At 44.9% G+C, this 24,413-nt stretch overlaps 1 protein-coding gene across 1 annotated transcript in view; it reads right to left on the bottom strand.

Annotated features, from left to right (window-relative positions):
- The window catches only part of MGAT5B (alpha-1,6-mannosylglycoprotein 6-beta-N-acetylglucosaminyltransferase B), a 177,251-nt gene that overhangs the window by 87,439 nt on the left and 65,399 nt on the right, over window positions 1–24,413 (bottom strand). The window contains exon 4 of the mRNA XM_037914627.2: window positions 707–819. Coding sequence (XP_037770555.1) covers window positions 707–819 — 113 coding nt within the window. The remainder of the gene's footprint in view (window positions 1–706; window positions 820–24,413) is intronic.

The raw sequence follows: 24,413 nt of genomic DNA, 5'->3' as shown, positions 1-24,413 counted from the left end.
ACTGTGATAGGCATCTTAGAAATACCCATGATAGAGCTATCTAGCAGCTGTTCAGAAAGTGAGAAATGAGTTGGGGCTCTTGGTCCGATCCCCCCTGGGCAGGTATCCACTACACCAATTACTGCCCTCTAGCATAGAAGATAAGGCCAAGATTTTCAGAAGTGCCTCAGTTTTTGAGACGTTAAAGCATCTGCTTTCTGAAAATCTGGCCCCTTTAAAAGTTATTTCAAGCAGGGCCTCCAAAAAATGAGAGACCCAAAGTCACTATTCCCATTGGAAAACCACAGCCCACATCTTGACTGAACGCCTCTTCCAGACCTAACTCTGGTCTCGCCAGGTGAGAGTTGAGGCACATTGATGATGCAATAGGTGCATTCAGCACTGCTCTGGCCAGTGCTGCTCCTATTCCGGAAATCCCCGCATTTCACTAGCACTAAATTCACACTGAGCCAGACATAAGTAGTAGCAGGAATCTTGTCAAACAGCTCATTTTCTTCAGATATCCAACCTAATTTTGCAGACACAAGTGATTTGGGTAACTTCAGCTCAGCATCCAAATTCCTGGATCCGTATCCAAACCTATTGCAGTTGGCTTGTTTCTACTTTTTCCCTACAACATCTGTACAGCACTTAAGAGTTCCTGAGGGTGTGAACCTGCCCAGCAGATAGAATCAGTGTATGTGCAGAAACGTCAGGGCACTCTTACCTTTCCCATTCATGAGGCTGTTCCGGAGAATCTGATCTACTTTCACTGCAATGTCAGAGACATTCTGAGCAATAGCTTGGATCCTCTCCATCAAACCTGCCGCTGGCTGGAACCTGCAAAGTAAATAAATAAACCCTGAGAACACAATTCCTTCCTGTAAGGCGTCCAAGCTTGTTAGAAAGAGCCAGGAGGGCTCTCTGCCCAAATAGCAGTCGTTCTTAGGTGGCAAAATAGGTCACCGAGGGGAACAGCACTGATGATGGATATAATGATGGACTAAACCTTCCATTACTTGCTCACTCACAAGTTCCATTCGCTTCCATGAGAGCTTTGACTGAGGGAGGACTGCGGGATTTGGCCCATCATTATTTCCCGCCTGCCCACGCATGCGCTCACACACAAAATGCAAATACTCATGTCTGCTGCGGAAACTTGTTTTGCCTAATTTCAAACTTTCTCAAACAGCCTGTGTCCGAAATTCCTTCCCGAAGGTCATTGGGCTTGTGGTCTGCGTAGGGAACGCTGTAAAAAAGGATGTAGACAGGCCAAATGGAGGGGAAAAAGGGGGAAAGTGAAGGAGAGCACAATCAGAGAGAGAGAGTGTGAGAAAGAGGTGAAGGAGCAGAGAAGGGCAAGAGAGAAGAAATGGCTACAATATATAGACCATACACAGGGTAACTGCTTGGATCAAATTGGCTTTGCGAGCGCTAAAACCAGCTTGAGAGCCTTAGCCACCACAAGATCCATCCCTCCCCCAATAACTCAGCTGGTAACCTGAATGAAGATGCATTCCCACCTGGGTGCCGTCACAAGGCATTCCCTGGGAAGTGCTTGTGTCACTAAAGAGCAGGGACATGACATTTTTAGTTAATTAGGAATTAAGTGGTTGCCAGAATATGTTTAATCTTTGAACAAATAATTACTGGCCCCCAGGTGTAGTGACCTAGCAATCTATGAGAAGAAGAGGTTCTGATTATCATTCAGCCAGTGGAATTAGCCATGTAATCACGGGGCAGATGCTAGCAACTTGTGATTAAGCTATTTTGAGGAGAGGTGCGGGAAAAGGTCAGTCCTGCCCAGAGTACCCGCCCCTTAGTGAGGAATTACAGCAAGTCCCCCAGGGAGCATTCATCCTTCAAGCAACTGATGAGGAGCAGGGAGCATTCATCCTTCAAGCAACTGATGAGGAGCAGCAGACCTGGGTGTCTGGGCCCCAGGGAATGGAGGGATAATCTATAACAACCCCAGTGATCAGTGGGAAGGCTCATTTCTTGCTCCTCCTGGGTTGGATTCTGACACCCGAACTTGCAATAGGCCTCCTTCAGAAAAGCACATAAGCATGTCCTCCACTTTAAACCCACGCTTAAATTCCATTGATCTCAATGGAACTTAACCATGTGTTTAAGAGGTTTGCTGAATCAGGACTGGCAACCTGTACCATGCATGATCCACCAATGGTGCCATTGAAATCAATGGGCCTTATTCTCATTTACACTAAGGCCCCAATGCATTGCTTTGGCAATGTAAAGGCACCTTAAATGGATGGAAACAACAGAGCAGTGCATTAACCTTGTGCAACACACCCGAGGAGGACAGAATCTGATCCTCTGTGAAGTGTTGCTCCTGTGACACATTTGACGTGGGCCAATCTTTCCATTTCAAACGTTCTGCTCTCTGTTTCCACAGCAGACGATAATATCTTGATGAGCTTGAATACCACAGTAAATCATTTCTCCTTCCACAATGTTAAGGTGATAAGATTTTTCTCCAGCTATGCAGATCGTTAAAAAAAAAAAAAAAAAAGAAAATGTCATAACTTGTGAGTAAAACCAAAAGGGCAACCTTGAATTATCACAGAACGAAAATATGCCCTGATTTTGGGTCCTTCTCACTAAAGTTTTACATTTGTTCTCTACTGGATCAGTGAACCAGAAGGCTAGGATTTAAAGTGCCTCTGTCGTCAAGGCTAAAAAATCCCACTAGTTTTATGAACCCACACTACTTCAGTTGTTGATTTAAAGGCTGTTCTCTAGCAGCAAACGACTCACATTTTTCCTTCCAGGATGGTTTATGACCATCGATATTGGGCCATCACACTTCCATAGGGGAAACCACATATCCTGACATGTAAAAAAAAAACAACAAAAAAACCCTATTTAAAATCCAGAGGCTGTCACTCCCCAGTGCGGTCACAAACCTGTGAAGGGATAACCCAAGGGTCTAAATTATACCTGCCAGCTGTTAAAAATGCTAAAATCAAGAGATTCTTCCCGTGGTTTTGGCAACGTATCTGCCTGCCAAAAGAACACGGGGCCAGAGCCTCAGCTGGTGTGCATCACTGAGGGTCCATTGATGTAAAATTCCCCTTGACCTTGACAAGGGTCGAGTTAGACAAGCTCGGAGGGCTTCTGAATAATCCACACTTAAATTGCAACCGTAGGCCTGGAAGGAACCTTGATAGGTCATCTAGTCCAGTCCTCTGCACTGAGGCAGGATTAAGTATTATCTAGACCATCCCTGACAGGTGTTTGTCTGACCTGCTCTTAAAAATCTCCAAAGACAGAGATTCCACAGCCTCCCTAGGCAATTTGTTCAGTGCTTAACTACCTTGACAGTCAGGAAGGTTTTCCTAATGTCTAAGCTAAATATCCCTTGTTGCCATTTAAGCCCATTGTTTCTTGCCCTATCCTCACTGGTTAAGGAGAACAATTTATCACGTTCCTCTTTAGAACAATCTTTTACATACTTGACGACAGTTACCATGTCCACCCTGAGTCTTCTCTTCTCCATATTAAACAAACCCATTTTTTCCCAAGCTTTCCTCGTGAGGTCATGTTTTCTAGACCTTTCATCATTTTTGCCATGTGACCGAGGCAACCAACTACACACCACTGGTGGTGAACAGCTGAAAGTAACAGCTTGCAAACAAGCAGTAGATCACTCCAAGAATTCAGCAGTTACTTACAAATCATGGGCCCAATTCTCAGGTGTGCTAAGGCCCATATGAACCTCGTGGATCAATCCACATGAGAACTCCTCTCATGTAAACCCTTCACAGTCTCAGGCAAGAGGCCCCGCCCCTGCCCTGCCCCTTTTCTGAGGCCCGCTCACTCCATCCCCCCTCTTTCATTCTCTCTCCCCCACCCTCACTCACTCGCTCATTTTCACTCAGGGCGGGAGGGGGTGAGGGCTCTGGCTGGGGATTCAGGCTCCAGGGTGGGGCCAGAAATGAGGGGTTCAGGGTATGGAAGGGGGCTCTGGGGTGGGGCAGGGTTTGCAGTGCGGAAAGGGGTGAGGGATCCGGGCTCTGTGGTGGAGCTGGGGATGAGAGATTTGAGGTACGGGAGGGGGCTCCGGGCTGGGTCTGAGGGGTTTAGAGTATGGGAGGGGGCTCCGGGCTGAGGGAGGGGGTTGGAGTGTGGGAGGGGGTATGGGTTCTGGGCTGGGGGTGAGGGCTCTAGGGTGCGGCCACAAATGAGAGGTTCAGGGTGTGGGAGGGGGCTCCAGTCTGGGACACGGTGTTGGGTGCAGGGGGGGGCTCCAGGCTGGGGCAGGGGGTTGGGGCACAGGAGGGGGCTTGGGGTGCAGGCTCCAGGTGGCCAAATTGGGGCAGGGAGTGGGGGTGCGGGCTCCGGCTGAGGGTGTGGGTTCTGGGGTGGGGCATGGGATGAGGGGTTTGAGGTGCAGGAGGGGGCTCGGGGCTGGGTCAGGGGTTTGGGGTGTTTGAGTGGGTGCAGTGTTCAGGCTCTGGGCGCTGCTTACCTCAGGTGGCTCCCGGGAAGGGCAACATGTCCCTCGGCTCCTAGACAGAGGCGCAGCCAGGCAGCTCTGCATGCTGCCTTCATCTGCAGGCACCACCTCTGCAGCTTCCATTGGCTGAGGTTCCTGGCCAATGGGAGCTGCGGTGCTGGCACTCACGGCAGGGGCAGCATGCGGAACTCCCCTGGCCACCCCTAGGCCTAGGAGCCAGGGACATGTCACCCTTCCTGGAAACCACATGAAGCCAGGTAGGGAGCCTGTCAGTCCCACCACCCAGACCTTTAACAGCCTGGTCAGCGGTGCTGACTGAAGCCGCCAGGGTCCCTTTTCAATCAGATGTTCCTGGTCACCTGGCAACCCTAGTCCATACAAATCAGTCTGACTCTGGTCAGCAAGTACGCAGGACCTGTGTCCTAGGACCCTGCTAGGAGGATGGGTCATAGCCTGAATCCAGTTGGGACTTGGATCCAAGCCCTTTCATTTTTCAGTATGAACGCAGCTCAAGTCACAGACCTCAGACGGAAGGTCTGCATGGTGCAGTATAGACACATTAGCATGACTATGATACCTAGGTCTGGCAATTGTAAACCCAGGTTTACAATTCAGCGTGGATGCTCAAACATGGACTTGGAAACACCAACTCCATAAGACCAGGGCTTAGTGTGCACTGAGGACATACCCAAAGAATTAAAGTCACCTTTGTCCTCCATCTCATCTCTTGTGATGAGCACAGCTCAGCCAGACCTGAGATAGGGGGTCAACAAACACTTCAAATGAAATCAGGATCAGCTCCCAAATGAATCGCTAACCAGGAAAGTACTATAATAATGGGTCAGATTCCCAACAGTATAAATCCCATAACCCCACTGGAGTTAGTGGTGCTGTGGTTTACACCAGCTGAGGAGCTGGGCCAGTATTCATGCCCAATAGTTTGACTAACCCTACTAACCCGCAGCTGATCCTTTAACAAAAAGAACTGAAGTCAGAGATCTTGGATGTACAATGTATGTTTGATTATCGCCCTCAAACAATGCTTGCATTTCTCTTTAAATAGTTCTCTTTAGTTGTACTGCAAAGCTTTCCATGAAAGGTGCTAAGGAAATTTATGAGGAAATGTAAACTGAAGTGACTAGGATCAAGAAGGCAAAGGAATATTCTCCTCACTTTAGCTATTTCGGAGTTGAAGAATGTCCGTCATGATTCTTATAATGAATATAATATATAAGATATAATGTCTTCTGCAGTTTCCACAGTATGCATCCGATGAAGTGAGCTGTAGCTCACGAAAGCTCATGCTCAAATAAACTGGTTAGTCTCTAAGGTGCCACAAGTACTCCTTTTCTTTTTGCGAATACAGACTAACACGGCTGTTACTCTGAAACCCGTCATGATTCTTGGAGTTTTGTCACATATTCAAGCAATGAACAACGGTTGAAAATGTTACTTTAAACCAAATAAACCAAAATCTTGTGCCAATTATATTTGCTATTTTGCCACACTGGTTCAGACACAAGTCGATACAAAACAACCATTTATTACATCAAGATATTTCATCCTAATTCCTGAATTTGCATCCAGCATGCACTTTTGATTTAAGCTATTAAACAGATGGCAAGAAAGTTAAGCATAAATTACTAAACCCATCATTAAAATGATTTACAACTTGGGCAAGAGGGATAGAAAATAAAATATTTAAACTGCGAACCTCATAGAGATAAAAGGGTTCTGCCGTAGCTTGCCGGAACATTATGCTTTACTGATAGTGACAGAAGACAATGAGAAGAAAAATGTAAATGGTCTACCCTGGTTAGTGATAGCAGAGTAAGATAGGGAATTTTTAAACACTATTTTAACTTCACTACCAAAGAAGTGAAGGAGTTTAAGAACTATTTACCAAGAGTGAAATTCACCCGGTGCAGAGGGTCAGCACGAAGCTTACACACTACTTAGATCTCACTTAAACTCTGTTTTAAGCGCTTTCACCTATTATGTAATGTCATTAATCTATGGAACTGACTACTGCAGGAGGTCACTGACATCTGTTAGACTCCATACAGGTTCAGGGGTCAGGCTGAATGCTTCTTATTACAGGATCAGAACCTACATCAAAAACTGTGACTAGAATTTTTAAAAGGCTGTATAATTTCATGACTGGTATTAATTGGCCCAGATTTTCCAGGATTGGGGCCTTAGACTGGAAGCTCTTTGGAGCAGGGAGGGTTGTCTTAATTCTCATTTATACTAAAAGAAGCCATTTATGCAGGTAGACCACCAGTGCAAGTGACAATCAGGACTCTACCCTAATCTTTGTATGTTGAGGGCCTAGAACAATGGGGCCTTGATCTCAGCTGAGCGCTCTGCGTGCTACAGTTACATAACTCTACTATTATTATTAGAACTGAGCAAATAATTGATTTTCTGGTTCAATGACGAAACAAAAAAAAAGAAACCAAGAAAAAAAATGTGTTTTGTTTTGTTTCAAACTGAATTTGTTCGGTTTTTCTTGCCAAAACAAAAAACTGAAAAAAAATTGTTTAGGTCAATTCAACATTTCAAAATAAAATGGTTTGTTTCTAAACAAAACATCAAAATAGTTCATTTAGAAAATGTTAAAATGACCTATTCTGACTTTTTAAAAAAATGAAACTGCATTTTTCAGAGAATTTGCTATTGGCCGAAAAAGAATTGCTTACCTCTAATTATGATGGCATAGCTAGATTATCAATATTTCCTACACAAGCACAGCCAAAGGGGTAACCTGCTTCCCAGAACATCAGTTGGCAGGGAGTAGGAATGAGCTCTTTAAAAAGAAAATGCTTCTGTAGTGAAGATATAAATCCTACCAAACTGCGCTGGAGATTTGCCAGTGAGTGAAACTAGAGTAAATTACTGTAGGTTTTCGAGAATGAATTTTTCCCTGGGACCTTAAAAATGTTTACTACTGCAAATATAGTACTTTTACTTCTAACCATCCACATGGATTTTACCTTTATCATGTTTAGATTTATATGTCCTTGTGTTTGATTAAGATTCAGATCACAATGTAGTTTATAAAACACCATATACAGTATTTATCTTGTTTCAAAAACTCCTATGAAGATATATCTTTCCCCACTGGCAGACCATTTTGGGGATAATGTAGCTTGAGGTTGATTGTTCCTTTACTTTTTGAAGGCATTAATTTGGTTCCCCTTGCTTTGTCTCATGCCTCCGACTTCGCAGCACCAGTTTAGTTATAGCACGTTTATCCCTTTACAAGGTACTGTATATTTATTGCCTCTTATAAAATGAGCATTATGAAAAGATGAATCTGTTCCTATGTGTGTGTTGTCTTGATAATACAAACCATAAACATACTTGCTTCCTCATCTTGTATGTTTAGCTATTAACTGTCATAAGCAATGATTATAGTGAGATCAACACACATGGAAGTAACGTTGGTATTTGCAATATAGGACATTGTCTATAGAAGGTATCTGATGATATTAACAGTTGTGTAGCACCATTCACCAAAGGAGCTCAAATCTCTGTTCACAAAGGTGTGTGTTAGTATCTGCTTTTTCAAAGATGGGGAAACCGAGGCACAGAGCAGTTATGTTACAGGTACAAAGTCATATGGCAACTCAAAGTAGCAGAGCTGGGACTAGAACCAAGAAGTCTTGACCCCTAGTCCTCTGCTCTAGCTAGTACGCTACACTACCACCTCATATAGGCACAAGTAGTGTGAACCTGTACATGGGGCACTAGACTGGGAGTCAGGAGACCTGCATTTCATTCTCCACTTTGCCCCTTGTTTGCACTGTTTGTGTTCCCAAGTCACCGTGCCTCTCCTTGACTCGGTTTCCCTCCCACCATAAAACAAGGATAATGATGCTCACTCATCCTAGCCAAGTGCTTTAAGAACCATAGATGAAAAAGGCTATATAAGTTATAAGCATTATTATGTTCCATAGAAATAATAATAATAAATAATAATAATAATACCCAGCTCTTACATTATGCCTTTCATCTTTAGATCTCAAAGCCTTTTACCGAGGAAGTCAGTACAATTATTCCCACAGGCTTCATCAAATCAATTTCACACAAAAATATTATAGAGCAAAGTATGTTTCAAATACATGTTTCAGTAGCTCTGTATTCTGCAGTAAGCTTCATCCTAGCCTATTGAGGTGAACAGCTCAATCTTGTCTCCATGAACATCTGCTTGAATAAAGAACTAAATTAGCTCTGGCAGTGTTTTCGCTCCTTCCGTACTCACTTTCTGCAAACAGTCTAGCAAACGTGTTCCATGACAGAAACGTTCATTGAAACAGCTCGTTTTAAGCAAATATTAGGTGACAGGCACTGAGTCATTTTTGAACTCTTTTGATACTAAGAGTTATGCTCAGCCAAACAGGGGAAAGAAACAATGTCATGTGACATGTATATCCAATCAGTACTAATCACGGGGCTGCTACTGTATACACTTCCATGAGTCACTTTACTCACAGACATAGTCCTGTTTACTTTAATGAGATGACTCCTCTGAGTAACGTTACTCACGTGAGTGTGTTTGCAGGACTGAGCTCCAGCACAGTTAAAACTTAGAGTTTTTCATCCAGCTGGTCAAAACATTTTGAAATTTTGATGGGGGAAAAAAGGGAAATGCCCATAAAAATTTTGACTCATTTTTGGACCATCACTAATATCAAACAGTTGCAAAGAACACTCCACACAGCAAAAGGAATTTACTGACAATCCACACTCAACTATTTTCAAATCAATTTAAGAAAATCGTAAGCTAATTCATGACCAGGCTGAGGCTAAATTCTAGACTAATGCCCTGATCCTGCATTGGACTGTGGGGACAGACCCCCCGAGTCTGAGGCAGTGCTCCACTTACTTCAGTGGGATTTACTCCCATGAGCAATTACACACACATGTATGTGTGTCAAGATCAGTCACTCGGGTGGGGTACTCACAGTACATGAAGTTAAGCATGTGTATTAGTCTGTACGGGATTGGGGCCTTGGATATGTGTGTCAATCCTTTGACCCCCAGAAGGGCTCCATGCAGCCTCGGGGCTCTATATAGAATCAGTTGCGGGATCAAGGCCAAAATGAATTGCTATGAGTTCACAGAATCATAGAATCATAGAATATCAGGGTTGGAAGAGACCTCAGGAGGTCATCTAGTCCAAACCCTGCTCAAAGCAGGACCAATCCCCAACTAAATCATCCCAGCCAGGGTTTTGTCAAGCCTGACCTTAAAAACCTCTAAGGAAGGAAATTCCACCACCTCCCTAGGTAACCCATTCCAGTGCTTCACCACCCTCCTAGTGAAAAAGTATTTCCTAATATCCCACCTAAACCTCCCCCACTGCAACTTGAGACCATTACTCCTTGTTCTGTCATCTGCTAACCACTGAGAATAGTCTAGAGCCATCCTCTTTGGAACCCCCTTTCAGGTATTTGAAAGGAGCTATCAAATCCCCCCTCATTCTTCTCTTCTGCAGACTAAATAATCCCAGTTCCCTCAGCCTCTCCTCATAAGTCATGTGCTCCAGCCCCCTAGTCATTTTTGTTGCCCTCCGCTGGACTCTTTCCAATTTTTCCACATCCTTCTTGTAGCGTGGGGCCCAAAATTGGACACAGTACTCCAGATGAGGCCTCACCAGTGCCGAATAGAGGGGAACGATCACGTCCCTCGATCTGCTGACAATGCTCCTACTTATACAACCCAAAATGCTGTTAGCCTTCTTGGCCACAAGGGCACACTGTTGACTCATAAAAAGAAAAGGAGTACTTGTGGCACCTTAGAGACTAACCAATTTATTTGAGCATAAGCTTTTGTGAGCTACAGCTCACTTCATCGGATGCATTACGTGGAAAATACAGTGAGGAGATTTATATACACACAGAACATGAAAAAATGGGTGATTCCAACAATTTCCATCCCACCATCAACCTCAGCCTGGACCAGTCCACACAAGAGCTAAACCCAGGGTTGTGAGTTCAATCCTTGAGGGGGCCATTTAGGGATCTGGGGCAAAAATTGGGGATTGGTCCTGCTTTGAGCAGGGGGTTGGACTAGATGACCTCCTGAGGTCCCTTCCAACCCTGATATTCTATGATTCTAAGAGATCCACTTCCTGGACACTACGGTGCTAATAAGCGATGGTCATATAAACATCACCCTATACCGGAAACCTACTGACTGCTATTCCTACCTACATGCCTCCAGCTTTCACCCAGACCACACCACACGATCCATTGTCTACAGCCAAGCTCTATGATACAACTGCATTTGCTCCAACCCCTCAGACAGAGACAAACACCTACAAGATCTCTATCAAGCATTCTTACAACTACAATACCCACCTGCTGAAGTGAAGAAACAGATTGACAGAGCCAGAAGAGTACCCAGAAGTCACCTACTACAGGACAGGCCCAACAAAGAAAATAACAGAACGCCACAAGCCATCACCTTCAGCCCCCAACTAAAACCTCTCCAACGCATCATCAAGGATCTACAACCTATCCTGAAGGACGACCCATCACTCTCACAGATCTCGGGAGACAGGCCGGTCCTTGCCTACAGACAGGCCCCCAACCTGAAGCAAATACTGACCAGCAACCACACACCACACAACAGAACCACTAACCCAGGAACCTATCCTTGCAACAAAGCCCATTGCCAACTGTGTCCACATATCTATTCAGGGGACACCATCATAGGGCCTAATCACATCAGCCACACTATCAGAGGCTCGTTCACCTGCGCATCTACCAATGTGATATATGCCATCATGTGCCAGCAATGCCCCTCTGCCATGTACATTGGTCAAACTGGACAGTCTCTACGTAAAAGAATAAATGGACACAAACCAGATGTCAAGAATTATAACATTCATAAACCAGTCGGAGAACACTTCAATCTCTCTGGTCACTCAATCTCTGACCTAAAAGTCGCAGTATTACAACAAAAAGACTTCAAAAACAGACTCCAACGAGAGATTGCTGAATTGGAATTAATTTGCAAACTGGATACAGTTAACTCAGGCTTGAATAGAGACTGGGAGTGGATGTCATTACACAAAGTAAAACTATTTCCCCACGTTTACTCCCCCCCCCCCACTGTTCCTCAGACGTTCTTGTTAACTGCTGAAAATGGCCCACCTTGATTATCACTACAAAAGGTTTTCTTTTCCCCTCCCATCCCCTCCCGCTCTCCTGCTGGTAACAGGTCATCTTAAGTGATCACTCTCCTTACAGTGTGTATGATAACACCCATTTTTTCATGTTCTGTGTGTATATAAATCTCCTCACTGTATTTTCCACTGAATGCATCTGATGAAGTGAGCTGTAGCTCACGAAAGCTTATGCTCAAATAAATTGGTTAGTCTCTAAGGTGCCACAAGTACTCCTTTTCTTTTTGCGAATACAGACTAACACGGCTGCTACTCTGAACACTGTTGACTCATATCCAGCTTCTTGTCCACTGTGATCCCGAGGTCCTTTTCTGCAGAACTGCTGCCGAGCCGCTCAGTCCCTCGTCTGTAGCGGTGCCTGGGATTCTTCCGTCCTGCACTTGTCCTTGTCGAACCTCATCAGATTTCTTTTGGCCCAGTCCTCTATTTGCTTATCTTCAATACTGCAGGAGTTAACATCTCAATATCTCCTACCTACACTGTGTACGTGACACTATATGTGTGTCTGTAGATTCTGTGCTTTGTATGTGGCTAATCACCGTCAGCGCTAAACGCGTGTTCTTCGATACTGGCCTTCAAAGAAGAAACCGGGCTGCTCTTTGTATAAATTGCTGTGACTGGCTGTAAGGACCTCGCCCTTTGGTGGGAAGCAGGAGGGTTAATGGCCACAGCACAGATGCCTGATCTTACGCCAGGGGCCTCAGCCAGGAGGTGAAGAATCAGTCAGAGCAAATTACTCTGTCCCCTGAGACTGTAAGAGTGGGGTCCTAAGAGCTCCTGGCTTTGGGGCTGACCTGGGAGAAAGTCGGCCCCATGGAAAGAGAGCAGTCTGCAGGATCCCATGATTAAGCCCAGTGCACTGTTCAGTTTGTACCGTGACCCTTGGCTAGGAGAATCTCTCCAGCCTCCATTCATTTGCTTCTACTTCACTCGGCCTTTGGCTTCCTTTGCCAGTTACATATTTTATATACATGTGGAATCCAGTGGCTGGAACCCATGAGACCGGATCTGACCCATGTGACACACCGGGGGAGGGTAGATTCAGGGAAGAGGGAAGGGATTCCAGTTGGAAACAGCACTGGTTTATACATACGGGAGGAAGGCAGAGAATTATCCCCTCCCTAAACTATCTCCTGGGTTGCTATGATCAATAGCTCCCCAGCCTGGGGACGCCCCGCTCTCTGTCTTCCACACAGTACATTTTAGTGTGGCTTGCATGATTATTTGCTAACTGCACTACAAGGCATTATCTTCGCCTCCGCCGGCAGCTTTGAGACATTTCTGTGGCTTTCTTCTGCCTCCCCTCCATGCTGGACATTTCACAAATCAGAGTCCAGCACTGGTCTCCAGTTGTTAGCCGGGTGATGATGCTCAGACATCCAGGTGGGGCTGTCACTCTAAAGTGGTCTGAAATCAGAGGTATCTTATTGCTGACTGAAGGTTCGTTGGTGCCTGAGTCTCCTCTGACACTGGTGTAAATCAGAAGTGACACCACTGCACTCAAAGGAGTTATAGTGAGAGAAGATACTCAGGACACCAGTATCCCATCACCCCAAGGCTTTCTATTCCCTTTATAAAGAAAAGGAGTACTTGTGGCACCTTAGAGACTAACCAATTTATTTGAGCATAAGCTTTCGTGAGCTACAACTCACTTCCATCGGATGCATTCCCCTTATCTGACTTTTCCCCCCATTTCCCTGGTGCTCTCCTGACCCACTGCCTGCAGTTCAAACCTCCTGAGCCCAATGGGGTTTCTGCTCTGGCCCAGGGCCAGAGGAGGAGAATTCCTTGCCCAGCTTAGTTTGCAAACAACAGTTCTTCACTGGAAGGCAGCTCGGAGGTGTTCGTTTGTAAATTATCTGGGAAAATGTGACAAGCCCTGGCTCCAAAGGGCCAGAGTCGGCGCTTTGCCATGAAATGCTAATGTGTAGAGAGACCTAATTCATGCAGCCTTGTGATAAATGGGCTCCTGGCGCACTGACATGTAGGGCTGAAAGCAAACAAAAATATAACCAGAGAGGGAGGACTATTAAGGAATTAGCCTGAGCAAACTGAATTGGAGGGGATGACCGGGAAGGCTGGGTACTGCAGCAACAATGGGAATAAGGGGAGACCAGGCATGGGTGGACAAATGATACTAATTCAACAAGATGAGAGCAAGTAAAGCCCAGATACCAGAATGACAGGTACCTTAGCGCAAGGCAGCCTGGTCTAATGTCTAGGGCATTAGATTGGGACTTGAGAGACCTGAATTCTATTTCAGACTCTGCTGTTAACTTGCTACGTGACCTTGGACTGCTCCCTTCCCCTCTTGGTGCCTGTTTCTCCTTCCAGCCTTTTCCTGTCTTGTCTATTTAGACTCTGTGCTCCTCAGGGTAGGACCATCTCTTATGATGAGTATGGGCAGTGCCCAGCACAGTGCGGTTCTGATCTGGGTTGGGGGCCTGTTAGTGCTACTGTAACACAAATGATTAGTGATCATATAAATACCTGTGCCAGTCACAGCCCTTCAGTCTCTCTAGGTAAAATGGGAATGAAATAACTAATTGTGCCTCCCGCAGGGCCCCAGTGTGATTCAACCCTTAGTACCCAGTAGTCAGAGGGAACAAGGAGGCTGAAACATGAGGTATCACCTTTCCTTTCCCTCCTTGAATGAGAGACTGATTTACCAACCATACCTAGGGGAAATCTCCCAGCCCAGAGGCCAGGGATATCCTCAGCTTTGTCTCCTTTTTTCCATCCCCACCCCTGGGTGGGTAAGTGGAATTCCAGATGCTAGAATTCTGATACAGTATTTCCCCTAACTAGGTTGTCTCAAGCAACATCTAGCTAACTCTGGGCAGTGTTTCTGCTGGAGAATAAGTGATATAAAATGGAAATGACAGTGGGAGCTGAAGGGAAATGACTGGCTCCCATGTAACCTGAGCCACATACATGTTTTCTTTCTTCCTCTTGACAGAATGAGCCTATAGACCTATAGGGCAGGAAAGAGACAGGGGGAGAACACTCACTGCTGCATTTTCTAGTGTCTGGCTTTGAACATCAAGCGATTTATTTATTGATACATGTATTTATTTTTGCTGTTACGCTAATGAAGGCCCTGGACTGTGTGCGTTCAAACCAAAGAGAGGGTTACCAAAATAACACCACCACGAAACGTGGGCTGCAGCCCACACTTGCTAGTCAACTTCATGTCTTAAGACAGCAGCTAAAGGATTCCCGCCACCAACTGAGCACCGTTCTGCTCCGCCTCCATTGGAAGACGTTGAGTATGATTCTTCTCCACCTTTATCTTCAAGCAATTTTTGTCAGACCCTCCAACGGTCACTTAAGACAAGCTTCACTTAACGTGGTACTTTACACAGCCCCTTTTCATTTGGGGATCACTATGCACGTTACAGCTCTTAAATGAACCACATGAAACCACCAAATGACCCCATGTAAATTACAGATGGGAAAACCGAGGCAGGGATTGGCCCATCCCAGTCACATATCAAGCTAGTGCCAGAACCAGGAGTAGAATATAGCAGCTCTGACTCACCAGCCCCATCATCCGAGGACCACAAAGCACTTTGCAACCATCAAAGAATCCACACAACACCATAGGGAGGTAAACTTGAGTGTAGCCAAGATATAGAGGGATATGCCCAAGGTCACACTCCAATTTAGGGCCAGAGCCCTGAATAGAACCGATTCTTGAGTCCTGCTTTAAAATGCTTTTTCACATTGCTTCACCCCAGTGCAGAAACAAGACCCTGAGGTAGCTGGAAATGATGATCAAGGCTTAGACATATATCGGGGAGAAGTAGCATCTGGCAGCATTGTCTCTAAAGCCAGACTATCAATGGCAACAATTTAGAAATTAATAGACCCAAGCTGGCAGGCAACTGGACACCCACTCAGTATCATTTTGTAAGACTTTAATTACAAGGGGAATCTGGAGTCATGTAACTATTACGAAACAAATGCTTAAAGCGTGAGGAAATTAACTGAACTCTTGCAGTAATTAAGCCTCAAGATGAATCGTCATTAGCAAATAGTATCTTGCATGGGCCATCCATTGGGCGGGGGTGGTACCAAACAGTGATGTCCCCATATGCGCCACATCCAGAGGTGATGGTACAGCACTACCAGGCAGTCAGCCTTCTTGACCTCATCTCTGTCACTTCCAAGGAGTCCCCATCCTCCGTGTGGCTCACAAAGCTGAATATAATTTCCAATGCAAGCTAATATTTCCCTCGCCCAGTAAATAAACTCTCCAGGATGCTTCCATAAGAAGTTTTAATTTTGCTTCCCTCTGGTGATTTACGAGGGTTGCATTCAATTAACAAGGGTATTGATTTTTCTGCACTTGGCCAGCACACTGACTTGGAGTTGTTGTTTTATTATGAAATCCATTGCTTACCTTTTATCTCTCTTTCTCCGACACACACAGACACACACTTTTTTTTTTGGCAAGGGAAAATAAAGACAGCCATAAAAGATGGGAGGAGACTTAGATGGACACAGAGTTTCACAAGATCCAGGATAGAAGCCAAACTCTTGAGGCGGTGCACTCAGAGAGACCAGGAAGGGGAAAGAGATGCAGCTAGCCCTGTACCTGTAATAGCCATTAAAAACTTTTCCCATAAAAGAGCCTATGGTAATTTTCAACAGAGTAGAGCTGTTCGCCTTGACGTCCTAGTAGAATTCCAGTGCAGGTAATTAATTACATTCTGTTCGCTTAAATTCCCCTTGCAGTTTCTTCTGGAAAAGCCAGTCTTCCCACCCAAGAAACCCGGGCTGTGCAGTGTGGCTAGATGAGGACTGCTGGCATGTAGCCACTTTAGAGGTAGCTGCATGTCAGTGGGGTGTCTGTGAAGTGATTGGTTATACAGATATTCCATAAAGCATCTGGAGGTCACATTCTCATTCTTCTCCATGAAGGTGCTCTATAAATCTGAGGCTTTGTTATCTGAATTGGGATCCGGTTTCAAGTAGCTGAGAGCATTGTAAAAAGCAATGTTGATACAGTGGGATTGTGTGTTGCTGTTGTTCCCAGTTTTACAGCACTGGCTGAGAAATTGATGTGTCAGTATCGTTAACCAGAAATGCTAAAAAAAAAAAAAAAAGCCCTTTGAAGTTAATACAATTTAATTGTATAATCTTTAACTGATACCTGAAAGATCAGTCAGTGGCGCTCACAGGGACAAGCAGCAGGCTAGAGAGGAAAGATTGCCTAGTGGTTACAGCACTAGCCATGGCTTGGGAGACAGGGTTCAAGTCCCAGCTCTGCCACAGACTTCCTGGGCAAGTCATTTAGGGAAACTGAGGCACAGGGAAACTATCTGTAAAATGAGGCTACTAGCACTCCCCTGCATCACAGGAGTGTTGTGAGAGTAAATAAATTAAAGCTTGTGAGGTGCTTTGTTACTTTGTAAGTACTGAAAGACAGATTAAGTGCACCAGGAAGTTTGCAGGGTGCTGAGATGGACTGTGTTTGAACAAAGAAAACTTGCCCATCAGAACATGCCTATAGAAGTGATAGGGCTGCAGAGAACTTCCTCGCCCACTGGCTAAACTAATCACAGCCAATCCCAGATGTACCGCCTACTTTTTCCATGGATGATGTGTTGGGAAGGATAAACAAAGGGAATTAAAAATCCTGGCATGTATAGCAGGTCCATATTCCCCTTTCAAAGCCGTCCTCAAGCATTTAAAAGACAAATACTAATGTGGCCACTGATGCTTGGGGAAAGTTGGCGGAGGCCTGAACGGAATGGAGAAGTGTAGTCAGGAAGGAACTGGCCATCTCTGAAGAGAGCAGAGTTGGGAATCTCAGACTGAAAAAGGGTTGATTATGAGGACTCAAGCAAACTGGTCTCCCTTGCCCACCGCGATAACACTGTCTGATTCAGCAGAGAAAGGGGAAAACTGAGAGAAGTCAGAGAGATGAGTCTGCATGGGACTATTTTTAATCTTGCTCACAGCTGCTCCTGCTATTTTGGCAGCGGGTCCTGCGGGATCCCAGTCCCACAGCAGGATCTATATTAGTCCCGCGCAGGGCTCCACTGACAGGTCACAAGATACTCATCAGTGAGAAAAATATATAGCAGACAACAAGCTGCCCAAAACCACTGTGCCTTGTAACGAGAATAATACTTTTTGCTTCTCTTGAACCTTCATGAGAGGATCTCAGATTTCTGCACAAATATCAAACCCCACAAGACCTCTGAGAGTGAGGGAAGTATTCAGAAATACACGACTTCAGTAAAAAGACTATAGGTGTCTCAGAAATACTGAAGATTTTTTAAAGCTGAAGCAGAGCCGTTAATAGAACCCAGGAGTCCTGGCTCCTGCTTCCCTTCCCTAACCAGTAGGAAATACATTTGACTAGAATGCGGAGGGTGGGAGGAGAGGGACTTTCCCGTTTCTCTGGATCATCAGGTCCGCTCAGGGCAACCAAGTCAGGGGACCTGAAGGAGCGGCAGAGCTGAGAACTGCACAAAGTTTTGTAATTCTCATTGTATTTAACCCCTGTCCTGCTTCAGACCAGCAGGACTTACTAGGGATGGACCTCTCAGAGACTCTTCCCAGGGGGAACACAGAGACCCAAAACAAAGAGAGAGCTTTAAAAAAATCCCTAAGGCAGTAAGCTGACAGTGATGCAGGATTCATTTCCATAAGGACAGTTTGTCCCACGTGCTCAGCCTGAAGTCAACAATCTGGATTCAAAGAACAGACAATAATAGAAATGAGGGAACTATGTGGGCCCCAGGTATACTGGGATGTGATTGCACTGAGTCATTCTAGCTGGCCTGCTTCCCCGTGCAGGCTATTGTGTGTGATAGTGAAGTGTGATATGTTATCACACAGCCTCATAGTATGTTAGGGGTGCCTGTGGGATTAAGTATTTGTGCTTCAGTTAAATGTTTTATTTGTGATGGTTCCATACTTGTATTTGTAGATTATATTTCTGTGTTTGCATTCAGATTTGCTGTAATGCTTTGGCTCCTTGTGTCTATTTGTATTTGGGTTTGTTTTCCTGGCCCATTTGAAACCCCCATGGACACATTCATGGTGCCGTTACAATACAGGCTCTGGTTTTCCACCATCCAGGAACCCAAACAGTAGGAGAAGGTCAGATCTTCCATTATTCCAGTCTCATAAATGGTTCTCTGACGCAGTGAAATGCCCACGGGAAAACGTAAAGGCAAAGGTCTATAACACAACAACAAATACGCACCCAGGGGAACACAACTAGACATGCCCTGTGTGCGTAGCCTGAGGATACATTGCTCATGGACATTAGAGAGTAGCCCTGTCAAGAGGTGCAAAGGAAAATGATGATGGGTAAAAGAATATCAGACCGGTAAGGAGTATGACTGGCTGGATGGGTGACCTTAGGGAAGCATATATTCTAAACATACTTAGCAGAGCTGGTCGAAACTCAGAATTTCCGTTCTGCAGGAAACTCTGACATTCAAATCAGAATGAAATTTTTAAAAAATCCAAAATTTCACACACAATGACATTTTTGAAAATGTCTCGTTTAAGGTCAATCAAAACATTCCACTTCAATAAAATCAAAGTGATTCATTTCTATTTAGAATTTTTAAACATTTTTATACTTTCTATATAATAAAAAATAAATTTCAAAACAAAAAATCAAAACATTCCATTTAGACCTTATCAAAATGCAAGAGAGAAATCTGATCCTCAAGTGTCTGAACTGTACCGGCATTCCAGTCTCTCTCTGACACCAACACAAAGTATCAGTGGCCATCTTGAAATGTTATCATTGTATTTATGAGCATCCATCCGTTAGGAGCTTTCCAACAGAGGTCACCAAAAGGTCATCAGATTTCAACCACTCAACTGCCCTTTTAAACTTAAAATCTTGAAATCTGATACCTATGCGTTATGGGTCTTAAATATGACCATCATAGGTCAACAAAAGGCCACCAGTCTTTCTAAGGGGACTGTGATTGTTCAAAAGCCATTTGAAGTGATCCTCTTAATGTTTTGCATGCTCTTTCCCAAGGGGCTCTAAATACAAGAAATATCCCTGAGTTGAAATGTGATATTTCTATCCTACATCATCAGGGCTAACAGTTTGCCAAAATGCTATTAATTTTTTATCCTGGTTGTGAAGCCGCTGAGATGGAGACATGAAAGTCATCTGAAGTTACTGGTTCTATTCACCAGCTATTAGCCAAGAAAATCATCAAAGGTGAGCGAGCCTACCACATGTGCTGTCATGAATACTCATGTCCACCCCTAGAGTGGATTACTGTTGACACGTGTGTATAGATGACAGGTAGTGCTGGTGGTTACACAACACTTTCCATTATATATAGATATAAACTACATTTTTTTAAAACGTTAAAACAACATTACTTAGGTTGCTTAAGCCAAGAGCTAAAAAGTCAGGAAATGCCAAGAAATGCCAGTTGTCCATGCAACTTTCATTAGATCCCCCTTGTGTGCATGCATTATGATACAGTCTTTAATTACATAATCATCGACTACTTTTTTCCACCAAAATAATGGTCATAAAAGTTTTTATAACAGGAAATATTAAGCAACATTAACATAGTACTTCTACGCCCTCTATAACACAGATGTGTGTATTATCTTCATCTCCTGTTTCCAACATCAAGGTTGGGTAGGGCTGCCTTCTATTGGTTTCTTGTCTTAGGTACTTAGACTGCCAGCCACCTCCCATTTTACAGATGGGAAACTGAGACAGAGAAAGGCTAAGCGACTTACCCAAGGTCACATAGGAACTCTGTAGCAGAGCAGGGACTTGAACTCAAGTCTTCCTCTTCCTAGGGCCCTAACCACCATACCATCCTTCCTCACAAATCTGCATATAGACATGTAAATATAAATACAGGGATAGGTGTGTGTCTAGCTGTGTCATAAGAAATTGCATGATTATGAGACTGCTCTGAAGGTTTAACCGACACCCGATTTGGGATATCTGCATTGTTCACAGGTAGCAAAGTCATAACAGACTGTTGGAGGTCATCCCTCCCAGGCCACAGCACACCACCACGTATTTTATTTGCTACACAATTTAGAGAAAAGTTACTTACGGCTATGTCTACACTGCATGCTTCTTTCGGAGGCGTATTGGTATGTACTCGGGTAGCCCCCCTACCACAGAGTTAAGTAGCAGTGTAGACAGTGAGGAATGGCTCAGGCTAGTAGAGTACAGATATGCTTGAAGGGTGCGGGTACGTACCGAGTACATACCCTCCACAGCTCTCTGCTTGTCCAAGCCGTACCTTCCCACTATGCTGCTACTTTTAGCAGAGTCGTGTCCCACTGCCTCTCTGCTTCTGGAACCTTCCCCCTGCACAGAGAAAGATTCCAGCAGTGGGGAAAGGCTCTGACAGGGACGGCAGCGGGCAAAGGCTCCAGCTGAGCCTTTCCCCACTGCCTTCCCCCTGCCAGGGCTTGTTCTTGCTGCAGTGAAAGGCTCTGGGAGAGGGAGCTGCTGAAGCCTTTCCCCACTGCCTCCTCCCTGCCAGAGCCTTTCACTGACCCGTGGAGCAGCGGACGCAGCCTGCTTTTCACTGCGGCATGTCGCTACGCGTACCCCGCACACCGCCACAAATGGGGTGTAGTGTAGACGTAGCCTCAGACATCTCTTTAGACGTTTAACATTTTTATGAGTGCTCTTTCTTAAATGTGTATGTTCAGGTTGCTTTAGTCACCATTTCTGCAGGCCTTCGAGTGACAGAAAAAATTAGTATTAATAAATGTTGAAGGCCTTTCAAAATGATGTGAAATGTCTTTTGAGTAAATCATCATGTCACGATTTGAAGGTCTGATAGCATCTCTCGAGTTGTCAGTGTGAAAATGGATGCAGAATATGGATCACTGGGGAGCAGGGAATGCCAGCTCTGCAATGGGTTGTAGCAAGTGTTGCTAGTCCTGGCAGTATGCGTATATTTAATTTAAAACCCATTTCTGTTCCAAGAGTGAATGGGACCAGCCGCGGACCTCAGACTAGAATAAATGTCAGTCTCTACATTTTTTTTTATCCTTCTTTGGGTGGGGGGATAGAGCCTGAAACTACAGAAGGATAGTCTTGTGGACAAGGCTCCAGGCAGGGACTCACGTGATCTGGGTTCACTATCTGACTCTACAGCAGACTCCTGTGTGGCCTTGAGTCCTTCAACTCTCTGTAAAACAGCGATAATAATGGAGTATCTCTAATGCCTATTTAGATTGTAATTTCTTCAGGGCAGGGACTGTCTGTAACTATGGGTTTGTACAGTGCCAATACGACTGCGTTTCTATCTTGGTTGAGACCTCTTGGAAATTACTGTAATACTGCTGCCACTATTACTAATTTTCTCATTTGGATTATAGGTGTATTGCTAGAGGAGAGAGGTTAGAAGGCAGTTTCGGTGAACTGGTCAAAGGTGCAAAAAAAATGCAATTGATTCCATAGTGCCAGGGTTTATTTAATAGTCCAGTGGTTGATTCCAGAGTGGCAGAAATAAATGTGTTACATAGACATGTTGTATATGTGTGTATGTTTTCTCTCTTTCTCCATCAATATCCTCATACATGCTCATCTATCTATCTATATCTGCAGATCCAGATAGATCTCTTTTTAGTAACATTTAAGCTAGTGGGATTGTAATGAAAAGAACAGTTGAAACGTATCAGTCTGTCATTGGGATTTGATGGGCGCCATTGGTCACGGCTGATTGCTGCCATTTCTCAAAGGGTTACTTCCTGCCTCCTTCCTTGAAAGCCAGAAGGCGGCAGGAGGGGAGAGAGAGGAAAAGCCAGAGAGACTTTTAACCCAGAGGCAATAGCATCCAGGCAAAGCAGAGAAAGAAGAAGGGGGAAAAAAGCTGAGCAAACCTGCAATCTTCATAATACTCTGCCACTCAATTATTTGCTGCTAACTTAATCAAAGCTTAACTTCAAAGAAGTCAGCAGCCACATTCAGTGGGAATATGGCCTCAGTCTTATTTAAGAGCAGGGCTGGATTGGGGAACTGAAATGGAGCCGAGCACCAGGATCTTATGGGCCTCCTTACTCTTCCTAGTCTTAATAAGCTTTTAACCAGTGTGTTGTGAGCTCTGTGTGTGTACCTCCCTGGGAGGGGAAAGGCCAGGAAAGAGTGAGGAGAGATAACTCAGTGTTTCCACTGTAGGTGGGAAAAATAAGATAATGGTGAGGGAGGGCGAGTGGGCACCATGGCTTTAAACTCCACGTAGCTGGTGATAATCAGAGGCTTAGCTCCCTAAGGTGGCCTATGGGGAGCTGTATTACAGGCTCAATCAAATGCTTTCTGATTTCCTGTCTCCTCTCTTTCTTTCTCTCCTTTTCATCCCTACCCCTCCCCTTTCCAGGGCTCAGCAGCCTCTCTGAGGGCACATGGTCATGATTATTCATATTACCGCAAATGCCTAAAGGCGGAGTGAAGATCAGAACCCCGCTGTGCGAGGCACTGTACAAACACATCCTAAGAAGCAGTCTCTGCCCTGGAGAGCTCCCACTTTTAAAAGGGGTTAGTAAATAATGAATAGATGTTTTAAGAAATGACTATTCAACAATTAGACGTTGTTACACAGTCCAAACGATTGACAGGTGGTTTATAATCCTGGCTTATATCTATTTATAATGTCTTCTGTCAATGTGCTTATAATGTTCTGTAACACATGCTACTCGCGTCTGGAGGTTGCTTGTAATATCTATTAATCTTTCTTAAATGAAAGTTTAATATCAAGGGTGACCTATTTAAGAATGTTTTGTTCTTGCTTTTAAAATGTTAGTTTAAATTAGATGGGGGGAGCCTAATCCACAAAGCTGGGATCCGGAGGTGTTCCCCCTCTAGGAGGGGGAATAATGGCTCAGTGGACAGGGTGCTAGTTTAGGACTTGGGAGAACTGGGTTCAATTCCTTACTTTGCCACAGGTTTCCTAGGTGACCTTGGCCAAGTCACGTAGCCTCTTTGCATCTCGGTTGTAAGAGGGGCTAACAGTACCTAATTTATATGGCCCTCATCTCCACCTTTAATGGACTTATCCTCACAGCACCCCTGTGAGACACAGCCTTGCTATTATCCCCATGGTACAGTTGGGGAACTGAGGCACAGGGAGGCTAAGTGATGTGCCCAAGGTCACACAGGAAGTCTGTGGCAGAGCACAGAATTGAATCCAGGTCTCTCAAGTCCTAAACTAGCCCCCTAACTCTGGGCCATCCTTCCTATTGTCCTACTTAATAGGAGTGTTGTGAGGATGAAGGCATTAAATGCACTCCACTACTACAGTGACAAGGGCCATAAAAGTATCATAGACAGGGAGTCTGTTCTGGGTTCAGCTCTAGTTTAAATAAAGGCAGCGGGGGGGGGGGGGATGTTTTCACAAAATTCACAACAGTTTAATGGAATCCCAAACTGACTGACAGACAGACAGACAGAAAGACACACAGACAGAGTTCTAACAGTTTCACAGAACCCCAGACCATATGGGCTCTGCCATTGCTGCTCACAGCAGCCCTGCCTGCTGTTCCTGACACCATGCAGGGATGGCTTTCACGTGGATTCAATGGCACGCACAGAAAGCATGAAACCAAGGGTGAAAAAACAGGCACACATACACTTCTCCTGGCCCAGTGCGGAGGGGAGGCCCTAGGAGAAGGGGTTTGAAATCGAGCCCACCCTGCACTCACCCCGCTGTGGCAGCTCCTGTCCCACAGGGCTGGGTCTGGCTTCCCGCTCCAGGCATTGCAAGCTGGCACATGAGC

This window comes from Chelonia mydas, chromosome 14 (genome assembly GCF_015237465.2).
Source record: "Chelonia mydas isolate rCheMyd1 chromosome 14, rCheMyd1.pri.v2, whole genome shotgun sequence".
Classification (NCBI taxonomy): Eukaryota; Metazoa; Chordata; order Testudines; family Cheloniidae; genus Chelonia; species Chelonia mydas.
This window is presented reverse-complemented; position numbering and strand designations above follow the sequence as displayed.